General features: G+C 51.4%; 2 protein-coding genes across 24 annotated transcripts in view; one reads left to right on the top strand and one right to left on the bottom strand.

Annotated features, from left to right (window-relative positions):
* Positions 1-12203: 12203 nt before the first annotated feature.
* On the bottom strand, positions 12204-17132 carry LOC309634486 (small ribosomal subunit protein uS7-like). Of its 14 annotated transcripts, none has more exons than XR_014248128.1 (3): positions 16501-17007; positions 16107-16293; positions 12204-12297 (listed from the first exon to the last, which is right to left on the bottom strand). XR_014248128.1 is itself a non-coding variant. In XM_082404666.1 (3 exons), the coding sequence occupies exons 2-3, from the start codon at positions 16291-16293 to the stop codon at positions 14952-14954; spliced, it is 756 nt and encodes a 251-aa protein (XP_082260792.1). In that variant the 5' UTR covers positions 17015-17132; the 3' UTR covers positions 14806-14951. The 14 variants fall into 14 exon arrangements, 3 of the variants coding, with proteins under 3 accessions (XP_082260792.1, XP_082260790.1, XP_082260791.1); XM_082404666.1 differs by lacking the exons at positions 12204-12297; positions 16501-17007 and adding exons at positions 14806-15618; positions 17015-17132 and having other exon boundaries at positions 16205-16293; XM_082404664.1 differs by lacking the exon at positions 12204-12297 and adding an exon at positions 14806-15618 and having other exon boundaries at positions 16205-16293; positions 16501-16987.
* A 41-nt stretch (positions 17133-17173) lies between these two features.
* SYNJ2 (synaptojanin 2) overlaps positions 17174-17447 on the top strand; it is a gene marked incomplete at its 5' end in the record, with an annotated part of 97231 nt that continues 96957 nt past the window's right edge. For 9 of the 10 annotated variants that reach the window (XM_082404531.1, XM_082404527.1, XM_082404532.1 and 6 more), the window contains one exon: positions 17174-17309. In XM_082404531.1, the coding sequence (XP_082260657.1) occupies positions 17183-17309 (127 nt within the window). The remainder of the gene's footprint in view (positions 17310-17447) is intronic. The other variant, XM_082404528.1, reaches the window with a different exon arrangement.

The following is a 17447-nucleotide window of genomic DNA, read 5'->3' as shown; positions in this document are numbered from 1 at the left end:
GCGTGGGGCCCACAACCCCGTGCCTTCCCAGAGCCCTTCCCAGCCCTGGGCCCTTCTTGAGTCGCCCACACGAGGGCAGGGTGCGGGCGTGGGGGCCACAACCCCGTGCCTTCAGTGGGGGCAGCCACCCCTGGACTGGCTCCCGAGTGACCCTTTGGGACCCAGTCCCAGTGAGTTTAAGGGCAGAGCAGCGTGTGTCCCAAACTTCATCCCTCATCAACCCTGCCAATTCGAAAGCAGGACCTGGCCCCAACTTCCACCTGCTGCTCTAGGCACATCTCACCTGGCAGGAGACAGGTGAGCTCATGAGCAGATGCGATCCAGGGTGAGTGTCGGATTACCCTCTTTTTTCCTACAAACCTTCTTGATCTCAAAGTGGTCAGCCAGCGCGAATCGACTCCACAGCAGTTGGTGAGGGGAGGTGCAGATGTCGATTCTCTCCTCCGTAATGGTCGTTGTCACTGTTGTCACAAATGGGTACCTTGAAGTGCAGGAGTGACCCCCACTCTGCTCCATACCTGCCAAGCACTTACGGAGTTCCAAGCATCAGTCAGCACTCACTCGTGCCCTTTGCCTTGACAAACTCTGAGCCTTCATAAAATGATGAGCCTCTAAACTAATGAGGGAGTTCTGTAATCTTTCTGCTTCCTAGTGTGGGCGTTAGTTTGGCTATGGGAGAGGAGACTGGTTGTCTCCAAGGCTTTAAAAGTTACTCCTGGCCCTTTGGCATGCGGCTTCCTTCTAAGCAGCACGGTCTCTCAGAGGGTCTTGGAGACACTGTGAGCTTATTATTTGACCATTAAATCCAATATCATGTGGTGCACTTTGGCTGGAAAGCTAACGTGAGGCATGTGACAGGCCCAGAGTGAGGCCTGGGGCCTCGTTGAAATTGAGCCCAGGGCTGAGGGCAGGGCCCATCCCTCCTCCGGGCTGAGCGGGCAGCTCACCGCTTCTCACTCCTGCTGCCTAATGTGGATTATTCTTTAAATCGATTCTGTTCTCCGAGTGGCACCCATATGTTTTTGGCTAATACTGGCTTTCTATTTTGCTTTTTAGCATCAGATGTAGCTAATTCTCAAGTGAAGAGGGGAAGGGGGGCGGTTAATAACGGAAAGTCTGGACTCAGGGCTGCCCCTGGAGTTGCACGTAGGGTGTTCCCTCGGCCCAGGTCATCCGGCTCCTTCCCACGCAGATACAGAAACATCTCAGGCTGCATTCAGTTCACTCCTTCATTCAATAACGTTGGCTGTTACGATTACTGATTCACCTGGACCTCGAGGAGATGCTGTGCCTTAGCCATAGAGGACCTCGGTCAGCCCAAGGGGCAGCAAGCAGAGAGGCCACAGGCAGGAAAAGCGGGCTGGACGCACAGAACTGAAAGGCCGTGAGCAGGAGGGACGACCCACGGCCCGGCTCCGGGCTGACCATCCCGGCCTTGCTTCTGGGGTGACCAGAGCTCTGACTGGCCTCCCTCCAGTGCAGACGGGAGACTGGTCGTGGAGGGCACGCGTGAGCCCCCAGTCGTGGAGGGCACGCGTGAGCCCCCGGTCATGGAGGGCACGCGTGAGCCCCCGGTCGTGGAGGGCACGCGTGAGCCCCTACGGAGGGGACGCCTTTCTGAGGACCCTGCCAGATGCCTGAAGCAGGATGTCACCCCACTCAAGCTGCGGACTCTGTGACCTATTCCCAGCCCCGTGTGAGCCCTGGGAATTGTTTGGCCCATTGATTTCTGCTGGTTGCGTCACTGTCCTCACGTGGTGTCCTCACAGGGGCGCGTGGGGCAATATTCAGCGAAAGCCTTGTCTCTAGGGGTTAGAGACAGCTAACAGCTGCAGCTGTTCTGCAGCTCTCCAGAACACAGTCTCTCTCTCTGTAGCTCCCTTCTCTCCTGAGCTCTGCCCATCTGATCCTAGCCGCCTTCATCTCCCAGAACTCTGATCTGTCTCCTCAACTCAGTGAGACCACAGAACTCTGTGGTTTCCCCCTCCTTGTACTGAGCCTGGAATCTGCATTCAGGCAGGATTTGGGGCCATAATGGGGCTCACCTATTTCTCTTCTCTCAGTGGTCAGAGTCCTGTGATGCCTGTTGTCTAAAGTCTGAACCCATTTTTCATATATTCTGTTTTTCTCTAAATTCACGTTCTTTTTATTTATTTATTTATTTATTTATTTATGACTGTGTTGAGTCTTTGTTTCTGTGCGAGGGCTTTCTCTAATTGTGGCAAGCGGGGGCCACTCTTCATCGCGGTGCGCAGGCCTCTCACCATCGCGGCCTCTCTTGTTGCGGAGCACAGGCTCCAGACGCGCAGGCTCAGTAATTGTGGCTCACGGGCCCAGTTGCTCCGTGGCATGTGGGATCTTCCCAGACCAGGGCTCGAACCCGTGTCCCCTGCATTGGCAGGCAGACTCTCAACCACTGCGCCACCAGGGAAGCCCCTATCATTTATTTTTAAAGTCTGAGATGGGGGTAGTTCCTCATCCACAGAGAACATCTCAGCACACATTCCTCAAAACGTACTTTAATTTTCAGCCATGTTCTCACGGTCCCTGCAGCAGACGTCACACCTTCATCATCATTTTGTTCTCATCTTCCTCTGCGCCCACTGAGGGATCATGCTTCCCCATCTCCATAGAATTAGGCATCACTGTGTGACTTGCTTCGGCCACAGAAATGTAGTTGGGAGCATCGAGTCCACTTCCTAGTGCTCGTCTCTCAGCCCCTCTTTTCCGTCACGCGATGACAACGGGAGTGTTGACATAAGGGGGCTGAAGAGTTGAAGCACATAGAGGAGAGGTGGCCTGGAGAGCGGCTGGGACCCACAGCAGAATTTGCACGAGCAAGGAGGATACTCCTGCCACATTGAGCCACTGAGGGCTGGAGCTGTTTTTTGTGCAGCATGAACTACACCAGCGTGTCCTGCCTGGGATAATCCCTCTTTACTGAGCCGGAGTATGCGTTCACCCTGACCCTAGACACGTGTCTACAAATACATTGGTTTAATGAAGCAGGAGTTTTTGAAAATGTACCATTTGGAAAACCATCCATCCGCCAGAAAATGAGGACCCAGAGGAAGCAAAACCAAGCAGAACTTGACAGAAGGAAACAGACCATTTTTTTGAGATTGAGTTCTTTTGTTGATGTGTTTAAATCACTTCCAGACGGATCAATCCATTGTAATTCAGAAGGATTTATACTTCCCTTGCCACAAATCTAAACAGAATGGAAAACGAACTAGCATAAACAATAGGTATTTGTCTACAACAGGAGACTTGACCCTGGTGAACTGAAATTTTTCTGTGAGGAGCCATCTGTCCTCCGTCCTCTTCTATTACATGAGGTTTGCTTTGCTTTTTTCAGGAGCCAGAGGAAATGCCTTCGTGGTTAAGATTTACTTCCCAACCACCTGTAGAGGTGCTTTTCCCCCCAGTTATATTGAGATATAATTGACATAGAACATCGTATGAGTTTAAGGTGTACAGCAGAGTGATTGATACATGTGTATATTGTGAAACGATCACCACAGTACGTTTAGCTAACATCCATCACCTCACATAGTTACCAATTTGTTTTTTATTTTTCTTGTGATGAGAACTTTCTAAGAGATACTTTTGACATCCGCTTCTTCTAACTTGCTTCCAAAAGAGGAATTCTTAACCTTTGGTCCATATATTACTGGGGTGCGTGTGTCAATGAATCACACGCGATTGTAGGCAAATTATGTGCGTATTTTACATTTTTTCTGGGGAAAAGGATTTGCACCTTTCATCAGATTCTTAAAGGTCTAGGTGACTCACTTTAAAGACAAAGTCAGTTTCCTCACCCAAACAGAATCTCATCTCACATTTCATCAGCCGAGTCCTGTTCTTTTTCTTGTAATTGCTTCTCCTTCTCTTTCATTTTTCTTATAATACAGGAACTGAAGGAATGTCCTGAAGAGGGAGGGATGAGTGATTTCACAAGTGGACGGGAGGTAGTTTCCACTTAGCCCTCGAGGTTCTGGCTGATCACCCAGGTCAGCTGTCTGAGCGGGACACAGGATTTTAATCCGAGCCATCGTTGTGCAAAGTCCTCAGGGGCTCTCGAAACTCAGAACCACCGTGGTAAGTGATGGCAGAGCAAAGACCTCCTGTCACCCTTTGGCCAAAGGAGGGGAGAAATGGAACGTCACTGAGCCTTGAGGAGAGAGGAGAGAAAGTCCTTCCTCTCACAGCTGACTGCCCTATTTGGCTCAGTGTGGAGTTTTAGATTTTTGTATAAAGCGTTTTGGAATGGGCGGGAAAAGTTGTGGCAGAGAGAATGAAAAGAGAGGGGAGAGGAAGTTATAAATATATCCTCACTACTTCCCGGTGAGTCCTGGCACTGAGAGGCAGAGAAAGCTTATTAGACTAACTGTGAGCAAACTTCCAGATAGAAAGAGACTGAAAAAAGTCTGGCTGTCCAGTCAATATTATTGTCTAAATAACTAAATAATACGTGCAGGCCCCTGGGGGTCCGCTGGGCATCAGGAGGCAGCAGGCCAGTCAAGCTGAAAAGAGCCACTGTGACTGAAGATCCTCTGCTCCCTTGGAGGTGACTTCGGAGGCTTCTGCCCACACATCACAAATATGCCTAAAAACACAAACACTGGGACATTTTCGTAGTACAAAAGCCATGTCCTCATGGAGAATCAAGCAGAATACCTCTTCTAATCTTAAAGTCATATAATGTTATATGCCAATTCCATCTCAATAAAATAGTGGTGGGGAAAGGTGGTTGGGAAACTTAACTACAAAGACATTTCCTCTGGCACTAAAAAAATGCAAAGCTAACCTCATGTAAAAGAAGAGGATCAGGGCTTCCCTGGTGGCGCAGTGGTTGAGAATCTGCCTGCCGATGCAGGGGACACGGGTTCGAGCCCTGGTCTGGGAAGATCCCACATGCCGCGGAGCAACTAAGCCCATGAGCCACAACTACTGAGCCTGCACGTCTGGAGCCTGTGCTCCGCAACGGGAGAGGCCGCGAAAGTGAGAGGCCTGTGCACCGCGATGAAGAGTGGCCCCTGCTCGCCACAACTGGAGAAAGCCCTCGCACAGAAACGAAGACCCAACACAGCCAAAAATAAATAAATAAATAAATAAATTTATTAAAAAAAAAAAAAAAAGAAGAGGATCAAAGACAGGTGGTGCCTCACAGAAAAATTTCAACTCACCAGGAAGCCACAGAAGTAAGGACTCCTAAGATGGGTATGAGCCAGGTGACCTGAGGTGACAGCTCCTTTATTCTTTTTATTGTGCTCACTAAACCGTGGCAGGTCCATTTTTAGTTACCGTTTTTTGTTATGTCTTACGTAGATTCGTGTTCACTTCTGTGGTTGAAATAGTCACATAGCTTGATCTGCAAAAAATGCTGTAATATTTTTTCGGTCACGCTCAGCTTTTTATGTGACTCCCCCTTTTTCTTCTATGCTCCCTGTGGAAACCTGCTCATGGGGACAGCGACAAGCTGGCCTCCAGAGCTAAGCTGAAAACACCGGTGATCTGTGCATGTCTCAGCAGACGAGGAAAACCACCTAAGCCTGCTAAATTTGTCAGCAGCCTAGTGGAAAAACAAGTTCTCTCAAATAGATAAAATATGAAATTAGAGTCAGAGGCAGTGTAGCCAACAGAAAAAATTGTGGGTGAGAAGTCTGGAGACCTGGTATTTTATAGCAAGTCCTATCGGGACTTCAGTAGTCAGTGAGCAAGTCAGAAATCTTTCCTGTCCTTTCTGTTTCACCATGATTGCCTTGGGAGGAGATACATGACATAAGGAAAAATTAAAATAATTAATAACTTTCTAGGCAGCATTAAGCCTCGTGCTAAAGTCACAAGACAATCAGATGCTGGCTGTGCTAGACATGGCAGACATTGCTGGTCATCCAACCCAAAACCTGTTCCTTCCCAACCCCTTTCTCTCTTGTCCATGTCAACGGAAGAGACTGGAAAAGTCTCTATTGTAGCTAATGGGGTTCATGTGACACAGCTCTGACCAATGAGTCTTAAGTGGAAATTTATTCAGGGTGTCTGAGAAGCTTTTGCCATTTTTGTTTTTTGTTTTTTTTCAATAAAAGGGACACATACAGCTGACCTAGATTCCTCTCTTCTTTCTACCTTGAATATTGGCGTAATGCCTGGAGCTGAAGCAACCATTTTGTGATCATGAGACAACAGGGCAACACGTTAAGAATGATGGAAGAGAAGGAAGGACCTTGCTTTGATCTTTGATGACATTGCTGAGCTGCTACCCCAGCTCTAGATGACCTACCTTGAGACTTCTTGTTTATTTAAGACTTTTATAGTTGAGTTTTCTCTTACTTCCAGCCAAAGCATTCCTAAGTACCTATGATACACTGGCTATAATATGTTGTTACTGAGAGATTTAACTAAGTTAATTTTATTCAGAAGGGAATCACCATGTAGTAATCTGTAATTTCACTTTAATTTTTAAAACTATAGGGCTTCCCTGGTGGCGCAGTGGTTGAGAGTCTGCCTGCCAATGCAGGGGACGTGGGTTCGAGCCCTGGTCTGGGAGGGTCCCGCATGCCGTGGAGCGGCTGGGCCCGTGAGTCACAATTACTGAGCCTGCGCATCTGGAGCCTGTGCTCCGCAACGGGGGGGGGGGGGGCCGCGATAGTGGGAGGCCCGCGCACTGTGATGAAGAGTGGCCCCCGCTTGCCGCAGCTAGAGAAAGCCCTCGCGCAGAGGCGGGGACCCAACACAGCCATAAAAAAAAAATAAAAAATAAATAAATTAATTAATTTTTTAAAAAAAATTAAAAACTATATAAAAAAGCAAAATTTAAGAGCAAATTTTTTTAAATTTGTATTTTGATAATTTTTAAGCATTCAGAAAAGTTGAAAGAACATAGTTTATTTTAGATGTATATTTTATTTGTAAAATTTGTATTTTATTTAAAAGTTATATTTTATTATATTTTAAATTCCATTAAAAATTTATATTTTGAAAGTTTTCTGGAGAAAACTGGAGGTATTTCTGGAGAAGAGTCAAGGATAGAAGGGGAAGCAGGCCTCCCCATCCTGAAGTGGGAGCCCATTCGGGAGGCCTGCTCTTCCTCTCGTGCGGTAACACTGGGGAGGAGGGGCTTGGCAGCCATGCCCTCCCCCCTGTCCCCCCCACCCATCTATTGGCCCAGCTCTTGTGCAGGGCTGGGGCGTGCGGGGAACAGACCTTCGTCGTCAGAGCTTCTTTAGTTGGCTGAACAGCCAGATTATTCATTAGTCTGAACAATCATCCCATCCCTGGTAGGTTCTCCCTGAGTGTGGAATTGAACTGAACATCGGACCAGCAGGCCCTAACTGTTCTTGGCATGGGAAAGGCCCCGCCCCCGACCTGTGACAGGTGTACCTTGGGTTGTTTCTACAGTTGGGGCGCTGGGTGCGGCCCAAGGCCTGGCTGGCAGCTGGCACACCTGTGTGTGGAGCTTGGTCTTGGCCACAGGAGTGAATAAAGCTCCCCTGACCCCCAGGGCCACAGGTGCCCCCATGAACCATCTTTGTATCGACCCATCTAACATCAGGGGTCGCTGGCTTTCAGTAGGAGACCAGGAGGAAGGGCAGGCGCCACACAGACATGCGCGAGATCCTGCATCACTGCGGCTGTTGGAGCTGCTGAGCTCACCACGTCTGCGGGTAGCCCAGCTGCTGGGCACACTCTGATGGGTGTTCAGTTGGTGCCTGGGAGGCTCGGGGGCAGCCCTCCAAGAGGTCATGGTCTTGGGTTGTGAGGAAAGCTGATGAGAGCCTGGACCCAGTTATCCCGACCTGAGGTCGTAAGTCCAGTCGTGCGTGTGTGTGTGTAGATACACAGATCGGTGCCTCATGTGCCTTGTTTACAAAAGAAAATACCTTAATAAAATGAACTTGGAGGCCACCCCTCCTATTAACGGTGCCCAACACCTGCCGTGCAGCAAGGCCAGCAGAGCCAGGCAAGCTTCCCCAGGGAGCTGAGCCCGGTGACTGCAGACCTCACCTGCACCGCGGGGCTTCCCAACCCCGGCAGGATGGACAGCGGCCAACACACAGCTGTTTCCGTGACGGTGACACCAGAGAGCTAGGAAGGACCGCACGGCTGGGCAGCCCTGTTCTCCTGGGCTGGGGGCCGCCTCCCACTCCTCCCGTGGCTGTGGCTTGCTCTGTCTTTCTCTTGTGTATTTCAGTTCTAGCCTCTGGGAACGAAAGACGAAGGCCTGTATCACCCAAGCTGCTGTTGGCCCAGCGTCTATGTAAGAGGCTCAGTTTCCCGGCCGGCCCCACACGGGTGTCCACGTGTCCTTCATTCCCTCACTCAACAAGGACTCCAGGATGCCAGGCGCTGGGCGTCCAACAGTAACTGTACAGACGTGGCCCTGAAGCTTGCGGGACAGTGGGGGACGCGGGGTGGTGACTGACACCAGCGGAGCCCCGCTGTGGGGCAGGCACTGCTCCACGCCCTTTATGTGTATCTTAATGCTCACAATGTCCTTCATTCTCACATATAAAAGGTGAGGAATCTGAGGCAGCAAGTCACGTATTACACTGCTCAAGGTCGCCCAGCGTGGAAAGCGTGGCTCCAGGATTCAAACCCAGGCCGTCAGGCTGCCGAGTCCTGGCATTTAACTCCTGCAGGATTCTGTCCGAGTGACAGTACCCAAGTAAAGCACAGATGTGTGAAGGATTCAGACATGAATCCCTGCTACCGAGGGAAGGAACAGGGACACCTGGTAGGGAGGGCAATAGTGTGGTGGGCTCCTCCTGAGGGGTCCCGTGTAGGCTGAAGAAAGCAAGCTGAGAAGGACGCAGCCAGTGGACGACAGTTCACACTGGCTCCTTGACTTGGGGCTTGGCATGGTCGGGGGACCACTCGAGGGTGAGGGGAGGAGGGGCATGGGTGGGAGGACAGCAGGGGCAGAGGGGGGACCACACCCAAGTGCCGTCGGAAGCTGGGACGAGGGGGTGACACGCCTCACCCTGCATGCTGGAGGTGGGGCGAGGAAGCAGGCCAGTTACTGCCATAGTCCAGTGAAGGGTGGTCGCAGTGGTCCAGAGGAGAGGTGGGCCCAGGCGAGACTTACCTGTCCAAGCTGGACAGCTCCAGCTTGCTTCAACACCCCTGAACCGTGCTGGGAACCCCCCCGCCCAAATCCTGCAGACTGGCTTCGTTCTAAGTTCATGACCTCTGAGAAGGGCCGTGGTGAGGGAGACGTGGGGTGGAGAGAGGGTCTCCTCTTTACAGTGGGAGACACTGGAGCGCATTTGTACCCTGCGGGGAACAATCCAGGAGAGAAGGGGAGATGGGTGACCTGGGACAGTACGGCTAAGAGAAGGAACAGAGTCCTTGGGAAGGGAAGGTGGATGGGGTCCGAGCACATGGAGGGAAGCAGGGACTTGTACTGATGTAGAAACTCTATTTTCCCCCCAAGACACTATTTTTGCAGCTGTTTGAAGTTCGTATATTTTCCGTACTGCAGAGCTTACACAAAATTGAGAAGAACGTAATGTTCAAGTTTTCCTCCCTGTCACTGCAGGAAAGAAGACGATGGGGAAGCTTCAGTGATGGAAGATGAGGGAATTCTCTTCTCGTGGCTCTACTTTCTCAGGGAAGTATTGAGGCCTAAACTGCTGAGAGTAGGGGGTGAAGGAGATGGGGTGTGTGAGGGAGGAGAAGGTTGAAACAATTGTCTTAGAGGAAATGAGCTTAACTGGGTGAAACTGTCCTGGATTAACAGGCAGTTAAGTTCTGAGATCATGAGGCTAAAATTTATAAATGACCAACTGTGGTCTTGAGATTCCTTTTTCCACCAAAAAGAATCAGGGCTTCTTGAAGAAACGATTAATTGCAGGTCTTAGGAGTAAAAAATGTACAAGATGAGCTTGATATTGTCACACTAGAAGGCAAGGAACCAATCAATCCCAGCCAACTGGGGTCCTATCAAGAGGACCCTGGAACCAACTCAAAGATGCTCCCACTGGCCAAAGAGGGAACATTTTGAGCATCAATAAAGATAAGACTGCAATGGACTGGAACACATCAAGTCCGTTTAAACTCAAATATGAGTTCATAATGAAAGTGAAAAATAAAAAAACTAATTGGTCACCACTGGAGGATGTTAATGGACCAATTCACTGAGTTCAAAATGACTCATTATTTTGAACACTAGTAAATAAAGGAAAAGAATCCTATTCTACCTCTCTTGTTTGTGTTACCATCAGGTAACACAAATAGTAGATGGGAATTTTCTCGTTTTTTGGAAGAATTTTAGCTACAAATGAAGAAAATGATAGAATAGAGCATGACTGTTTTGCAAGGACTATGGCACTGAGGCTCAATGGCTGCTACATCACAAAGAGAAAAAATCAGACCTGTGCTTCCTGATGGGAAGAACACACCCACCCAGGAGACAGAATCTGCTAGAGCTTCTGTCTCCAACCACGGAGCTATATTATAGGTCATGCAGAGAGCAAGGGAACACGCTAAACGATACCACAGGGACGCTCAGCAGAATGCAGTCTGTGAGGGCTGCTGGTCACGCTACCTAGTTTTCTCAGCAAATAAATTGCAGGAGGAAAAAGAAATGGAAGGGAAACCTATGCATTTAAAGGAGGGTAAGAGACACATCGGTCTCATTGCGTAAACATTACTTGTGTGATGCACACAAACTATGGAAAGCGATTGATGACATTTACAAGACACTCAGAAACGTGAACACTAACAGAATATCTGATGATATTAAATAATTACTGTTTAGAAAAATGACACCAGTCTGCAGGCTTATGCAATTTCTTGGGTGACGTTGAGGATTCAGAGTTAAGGGAGTGAAAGGCCACTAAACAAGTTTATGGGAGATTGCAGTTTGGGTAAATGAATGAATTAGTTAATTAATGACTTGAGAATATTAGCTTTTAGCTTTAAATATTCAGTGTCATTAATATCTAATGAAATACTGCATATGAAAAGTACTTTGAAAACCTTTCAAGTTTTACTAAAAATTAGGGCTAGAATCTTTGAAAGCCAGCCTATCAGTACACACAGGGATCAATAAAGCTCAGTTTGCTGATGGGCTGATCTGCTTTGCCGGTATACTTATGGTGATCACATTCTTCTGAAACCCCTAAAAGGGCGTGTGGTCTGACAAAAGGATATTTTCCAATTTGTGAATGCATTTAATTGAAAACTGTTATTAAGGTATCAAATTTAAGTCATATTAGTTGTACGTTTAATGAATCCCTTTTAAGGAAAGTTCAAAAGTACATGAAACTGAAACGAACCCAGAAAAATCCTATTATCATCACCTTAATTATGCGTGAGTCAGTCACTTAATTATTACATGAGTCAGAGCCCTATTAGAGAATGGTGTCCGGTGTGTGCCACACTTTGAGAGGCAGGAAAACTGGAAGATGGTCCAAGTGTAATTAGAGCGATGGAGTGTTTTACGGGGAGAAGCTGAGAGGGTTCAAAATCACGGTCTCAAAGTGTATTGCGTGCTTTTAATCACCTGGAGTGAATACCTAGATCCTTGGCTATACAGAGGGTCATGCAAGAAGAAATGGGCTGTAAAAAAGAACTACTTGTACCTCCTCCCATGTCCCAAAACTGCTCTCATAAGGGGCAGCCGTGACCTCCACGTGACGAAACTCAAAGGACCAGTCCTCGTCCTACTGGACCCAGAGCAGCCTCTGGGGCCCCCTTCCTCCCCTTCAGTGCCCCGGATCGGAGCACCCCTGGGCTCAGCCCTCACTCCTCCCTTTCTGACTAGCACTTAGCCCTTGGTGAACTCACCCAGGCCAAGGCTTTAAACACCATCAGGATGCTGATCGCTTCCACATTTACTTCTCTGCCCAGACCTCGCCCTTGGACTCCAGACTTGCATAACTTACTGCCCACTCGGCACCTCAACCTGGATTTTTTTTTTTTTAAAGGAATTCCTTTATTTTTATTATTTATTTATTTATTTTTAGCTGTGTTGGGTCTTCGTTTCTGTGCAAGGGCTTTCTCTAGTTGCGGCAAGCAGGGGCCACTCTTTATCGCGGTGCGCGGGCCTCTCACTATCGCGGCCTCTGCTGTTGCGGAGCACAGGCTCCAGACGCGCAGGCTCAGTAGTTGTGGCTCACGGGCCCAGTTGCTCTGTGGCATGTGGGATCTTCCCAGACCAGGGCTCGAACCCGCGTCCCCTCAGGGCCAACTCGCATTGCTGGGGCTCCACGGCGGCCACAGGTAGGTGTGTCGCCTGCTGCCCTGAGGCTCTGCCAACTCCCGGGTCTCGGGCTGGGTGTCCCTCTCAACCTGGATTTTTAACGGGCATCTCAAAATTAACATGCCCCAGTCTGCCCACCCACCCAGCCACCTGCTCCTCCCACGGCTGCCCTTATCTCAGATGATGGCAATTCCATCCTTCCGGGTGCTCTGGCCAAGATCATGGCATCATCCAAACTCCTGCCTTTTCCTCTTATGCCACATCTGCTCTAACGGCAAATCCTGTGGGCTCACCCTTCACAGACCTATACCGAACCCAGCCGTCTCTCTCCACCCCACTCCCAACGCCCTTGTCCACATACCGCCAGCGCCCCCGGGTTGTCACAGCCGCCCCCTCTCTGGCGCCACTGCTCCCTCAAGTTTCAACTCAGCAGCTAGGATGACCTGATATAAACATCATCTAAGCAGGCCTGGTCTGTCTTAGAAAGGTCTCTTGTCCCTTCTGCCCACCATCCAATTTATTTTGTGATTTTCCCAGCCAGGCTTCCAGAGTCAGCAGACTACGCTTACTGCCCCCATTTCTTCCTGAATTCTTTTTTTTTTTTTTTTTTTTTTTGGCCGTGTTGGGTCTTCATTGCTACTCATGGGTTTTCTCTAGTTGCAGCGTACTCTTTGTTGCGGTGCACAGGCTTCTCATTGCAGTGGCTTCTCTTGTTGTGGAGCACAGGCTCTAGGCGCGTGGGCTTCAGTAGTTGTGGCACACGGGCTTCAGTAGTTGTGGCTCGTGGGCTGTAGAGTGCAGGCTCAGTAGTTGTGGCTCGTGGGCTTAGTTACTCCGTTGCATGTGGAATCTTCCTGGTCCAGGGCTGGAACCCGTGTCCCCTGCGTTGGCAGGTGGATTCTTAACCACTTCGCCACCAGGGAAGCTCTCTTCCTTAATTCTTTGCAAGCTGACTTTTTTCCCACCCTCTAATTCAGAGGTCACCATTACCTCCTCACCAAACCAAGGCTCTTTCCTGAGTCCTCATTGTTAGGGACCTTTCTGAGGGTCTCAAACCAGTAAACATCCTGCTTCCCAGAGCATCCCCTGCCACACCTGGGCTTCCTTAATCTCAGGCTACTTCTTTCTAGTCCTTTCTTCCTGCCCCTCCCACACTCAGACTGGCCTTCACCACCCCCCCAACCCCCTTTCAGAGAGCTGTTCCCCTCACAGCCTCCACTCTTCATTTCTGGCCTTTCCCACTGGCTGACCCTCCTCATCTTAAACTCAGCACAAGCCAGACCAGGCCCACTTCCCACACCCCCTGTTTCTGGTCACACTGGCTTCCTCCCTCATTCTCCTATCTCTGTCGATGGGGCCACCACCACCCCATTCTCTCAACGCTGGGCTCCCTTCTGACTTCTCGCTGTCCTTTTGCCTCTCATGCAATAGGCACCAAGTACAGCCTTTCGTGTATCTCTCCCCTATTTCTCTCTCTGCTTTGATAACTTGCTGGGCTCCCTGTTTCCCCAGGTCCTGGCTGACTCCCCGGGCCACAGCCCCGTTGCATTCCCTGCCGTTGTCTACTCCAGGGGTGCCGGAGCTGGCTTTTCCTTCTGGCCTCACCTCCTCCCCCTCCACTCATAGACCTCCAAGAGCTCTGCATCTCAGGAGTGGGATGTGCCCAAGCTTTCCCCGCTCACATGGGTCCACTGGTCTTCCCAGGTTCCACTCATGGTTTAGGTATCAGAGCTGACCTTTTTCTCGAGTGTCTCAAGATCTGATACTCTCTCCATCTGCTAAACGCGCCAGTGCCCGAGTGACCCTCAGCCTATCAAGGCAGTGTGTATGTAAGGATGGGGCTTCCTCTGCTGCCCCTGTGGACCATCCCATTCCAAACCATGACCTGAAAACACAGCAGGTGCCAATTCTCAGAGGTAGGGGAACAGCCATTATTGGTGTCTAAGATGCATGTTATAGCATTGCTGAAATCAGGGCATTGCTAACGATTTAATTACATGGTTTAATTGGCACCATTTTTTCTTTCTCAGTGGTACATAAAATAGTGGTTCATCTTACAGCTGATTGTGTCTTAGATTCCATAAGCTGTAAAGCTCAAGTGCTGGTCTGGACTATAGGAAATTTTCTAAAATATGTTCAGCATGCCACTGTGCGGAGCTGTAAATTATGTGATACTAGGAAAGGCAGGAAAGAAGAGGAGAGAGAAAATTTTAAAAGACTTGGTCCCCTTCCTAAGATCTTATGACCTAATTTGTGAAACAGGGCTAAGAGAAATCTGAAAACACTTCTCAAGCAACAGATGAGCAGGTGAGAGCTGAAGTGAACATCTGTGAATCTGAGGGTACATAAACAATGTTGTCTGGAACCTCAGCATCCCAGGAAGGCTTCCTGGAAGAAGTGAGCTTTGCATCTAAAAGGAAAGAAAAAGTGGGCCAAAGGCTACTCTGCCTCATTTAATGAGCACACTGTTCTCAGGAGGAAATAACGTCTCCATTTTACAAATGTTTGGATAGCGTATGAGCATCATACCCGAGATATCCACCACATAATTGAATTTGTGACAAGGGGGCAGAAGGCTCAGGAATGACTTGAATCTCTGCTGTTCACATTTCCTTTATTTCCCAAATCACCCCCTGAGAGGGTATCCACAGAGGATGGAATGTCTGGTGGTTCCTGGTCATTTTTTTTTTGGGGGGGGCCACCCCAAAGGGCAAACAGGTTTATTGCAGCTGTGGCCAGGCAATCAGCGGTTGAACTTGGCCACATGTTCCAGCTCATCCTTCTTCTTGATAGTGTAGGAGCTGGAGGAGCCCTTGGCAGCGCTGATGAGCTCGTCTGCCAGGCACTCGGCAATGGTCTTGATGTTCCCGAAGGTGGCCTCACAGGCACCTGTGCACAGCAGCCAGATGGCCTGATTCACACGGTGCAGCGGGGACACGTCCACGGCCTGCCGCCTCACTGTTCCAGCTCGCCCAATGCGGGTCGAGTCCTCCCAGGGGCCACTGTTGATGATGGCATTCACCAGGACCTGCAGGGGGTTCTCACCTGTGAGCAAATGGATGCTCTCAAAGGCGTGCTTGACGATGCGCACAGTCACGAGCTTCTTGCCATTGTTGCGGCCATGCATCACCATGGCGTTGGTGAGGTGCTCCATGATGGGGCACTGCACCTTGTGGAAGCACTTGGCCGCGTAGCGCCCTGCACTGTGGGGCAGGTATTTGGCATACTTCTCCTTCACTGCGATGTAATCCTGCAGGGAAATGCCATTGATCTGCACATCATCAGTGCTCCACTTCCCAAAGAGCTTGATGTCGGGGGTCTCTGCTACTGCAGGTGCAGCTGTCTCCCACTCCGTCACCCTGAAGGCGCAGCCGAGGCATCTCGGCCGCTCGGCATGGACCACGCGTGCCCTGGCACAGACAGGAAGCGTTCCTGGTCATTCTTGAGTGTTCTGCAAGGGCGCCACCATCCTGCTTGCCACCGGGGGCTCTGCTCCTTCTGGAACTTGCCCGAGAGACAAATGGCTTAACCCTCAGCCTTCTCCATGTGAGCAGAATGGGTGTGAGAGGAACCAACTGGGTGTGGGGCCTGATGGGAACATCCTGACGGAGGTCTCAGGGCCATCCATACACATCCCTTACAGGAGAAGGAAACGAGGCCCCCCAAACCCACCCAAAGGGCGATTCCAGGGAAGCCCTCTCCTTCCTTCTCTCTCCCCTCCCCTGCAGACCAGTCCCGACATCCTGGCTAAAACCCAGTGCCAAGAGGGGCCCTGCCTAGCTGCCAGGTCCTCGTACTCCAGCGGACGATGCACGGGTATGTGCTGCTGTCCACATGCCTGAGTACAAACTGGCTTGTTGCAGTATCTACCCTTAAGTCAAGGGCTGTACACACTCACCAGAGCGGGAGGAGGGATTGCAAGATGGAGGGAAAGGGTGCAGGCAGGCAGAGGGAAGAGCCCCCGTACTGGCGCACCCACACCCATCAGCATCTCACAGTTGGCCCTGCGCGTTACTCCCCGAGCGTTCGGCTCCTCCGACTCCACACCCATCCTGTAAGCCGGTGGGGCAGGTTCCGGTCACCATCTGACAAAGGAGAAAAGCGGGCTCAGAGAAGTCAAGGTCACAAGGTAAGTGGCAGGTCTAGAGATCTGGGTCTCAGTTCTCCCCGAGAAAACACACCTTTGATCCTCCCAAATTCTACCTGGGGGTGGACAGTGGACCGCAGTACCCTCCGTACAGAAAGCTAGAAGGCAACACTTAGGGAACACTTTCCACTCGCCAGGCACTCACCAAGCCCTTTACACGAATTAACTCCATCCTCACCGCAACTTTACTAAGTAGCTACAGTTACTAATCCCGCTTCACCCGTAGGGCTCCTGAGGCACAGAGAACAAGGGACTCGTCCAGGGTCGCAGAAGTAGACGAGAGAGGGAGGCGTGAGCGGGACCGGGCGGACCAGGGAGGGCAGCGGAGGGCCGGGTGGACTTCGGAGGGCCCGGCCCCGGTGGTTTCCAGCCTCGCGGCGCCGGCCAGGCCCCGGCTGCCCATATAAGGCCGTGGGCGTCCTGTAACGTTTCAGGCGCATTAGGGCGCCCCGCGGCCTGCAGCCTCCTCCGCGCCGAGGAATGTGTGGAATCCTCCTTCCTGGCTGCCGCCCCCCGCAGGAGGACTTCCCCTCCGCACCCGGGCCCCGATTAGCCCCCGAGCGAGCCCGGAGGCATCCCACCGCTGCCTGGCCGCTGGGGGGAGCGCGGCGCCTCGGCGGAGCCGGCCGGGAGGCGGGGAGGCGACCGCGCGCCCTCACCTGCCCGGGGCGGCGCGCGCGGGCGCAGAGGAGGCGGCGGGGCGGAGGCCGCCGAGGAGCCGGGGAGGAGGCCGGGGAGGAGCCTGCGCCGGACGGCGGCGTGGGCGCGAAGTGAAACTCCTGGAAGTCGCGGGAGCGCGGGGAGCCGCGGCGGCGGGCCGCGCGCCCATGGCGTTGAGCAAAGGGCTGCGGCTGCTCGGGCGGCTGGAGGCCTCGGGGGAGAGCAGCATCCTGCTGGAGGCGCGCGGCCGCGGGGACTGCTTGCTCTTCGAGGCCGGCACGGTGGCCACGCTCGGTGAGTGCGGCAGGCGGCGCCGCCCGGGGCTCCGGGCCGGCGACTCCGCAGCGGCGCCGGGGCTCGGGCCGCGCCCTGGTCCCCTGTCCCGGGGAGGGTGCCTGGAGGGGAGGTCGCCTGCCTTTGCTGAGACCTAGA

Source organism: Balaenoptera borealis (assembly GCF_965194805.1).
Source record: "Balaenoptera borealis genome assembly, chromosome: 9".
In the NCBI taxonomy this organism is placed as follows: domain Eukaryota; kingdom Metazoa; phylum Chordata; class Mammalia; order Artiodactyla; family Balaenopteridae; genus Balaenoptera; species Balaenoptera borealis.
This window is presented reverse-complemented; position numbering and strand designations above follow the sequence as displayed.

What these genes read in the sequence shown, in the direction of transcription:
- LOC309634486 (XM_082404664.1), bottom strand. Translation starts at nt 16,527, where the DNA reads ATGGAGTTAATTCGTGTAAAGGGCTTG. An exon ending in TAATTCGTGTAAAGGGCTTG is followed by an intron (nt 16,294 to 16,500) that starts GTGAGTGCCTGG and finishes CTCCTTTGTCAG; the next exon opens with ATGGTGACCGGAACCTGCCC. An exon ending in AGTAACGCGCAGGGCCAACT is followed by an intron (nt 15,619 to 16,204) that starts GTGAGATGCTGA and finishes TGTCTGTGCCAG; the next exon opens with GGCACGCGTGGTCCATGCCG.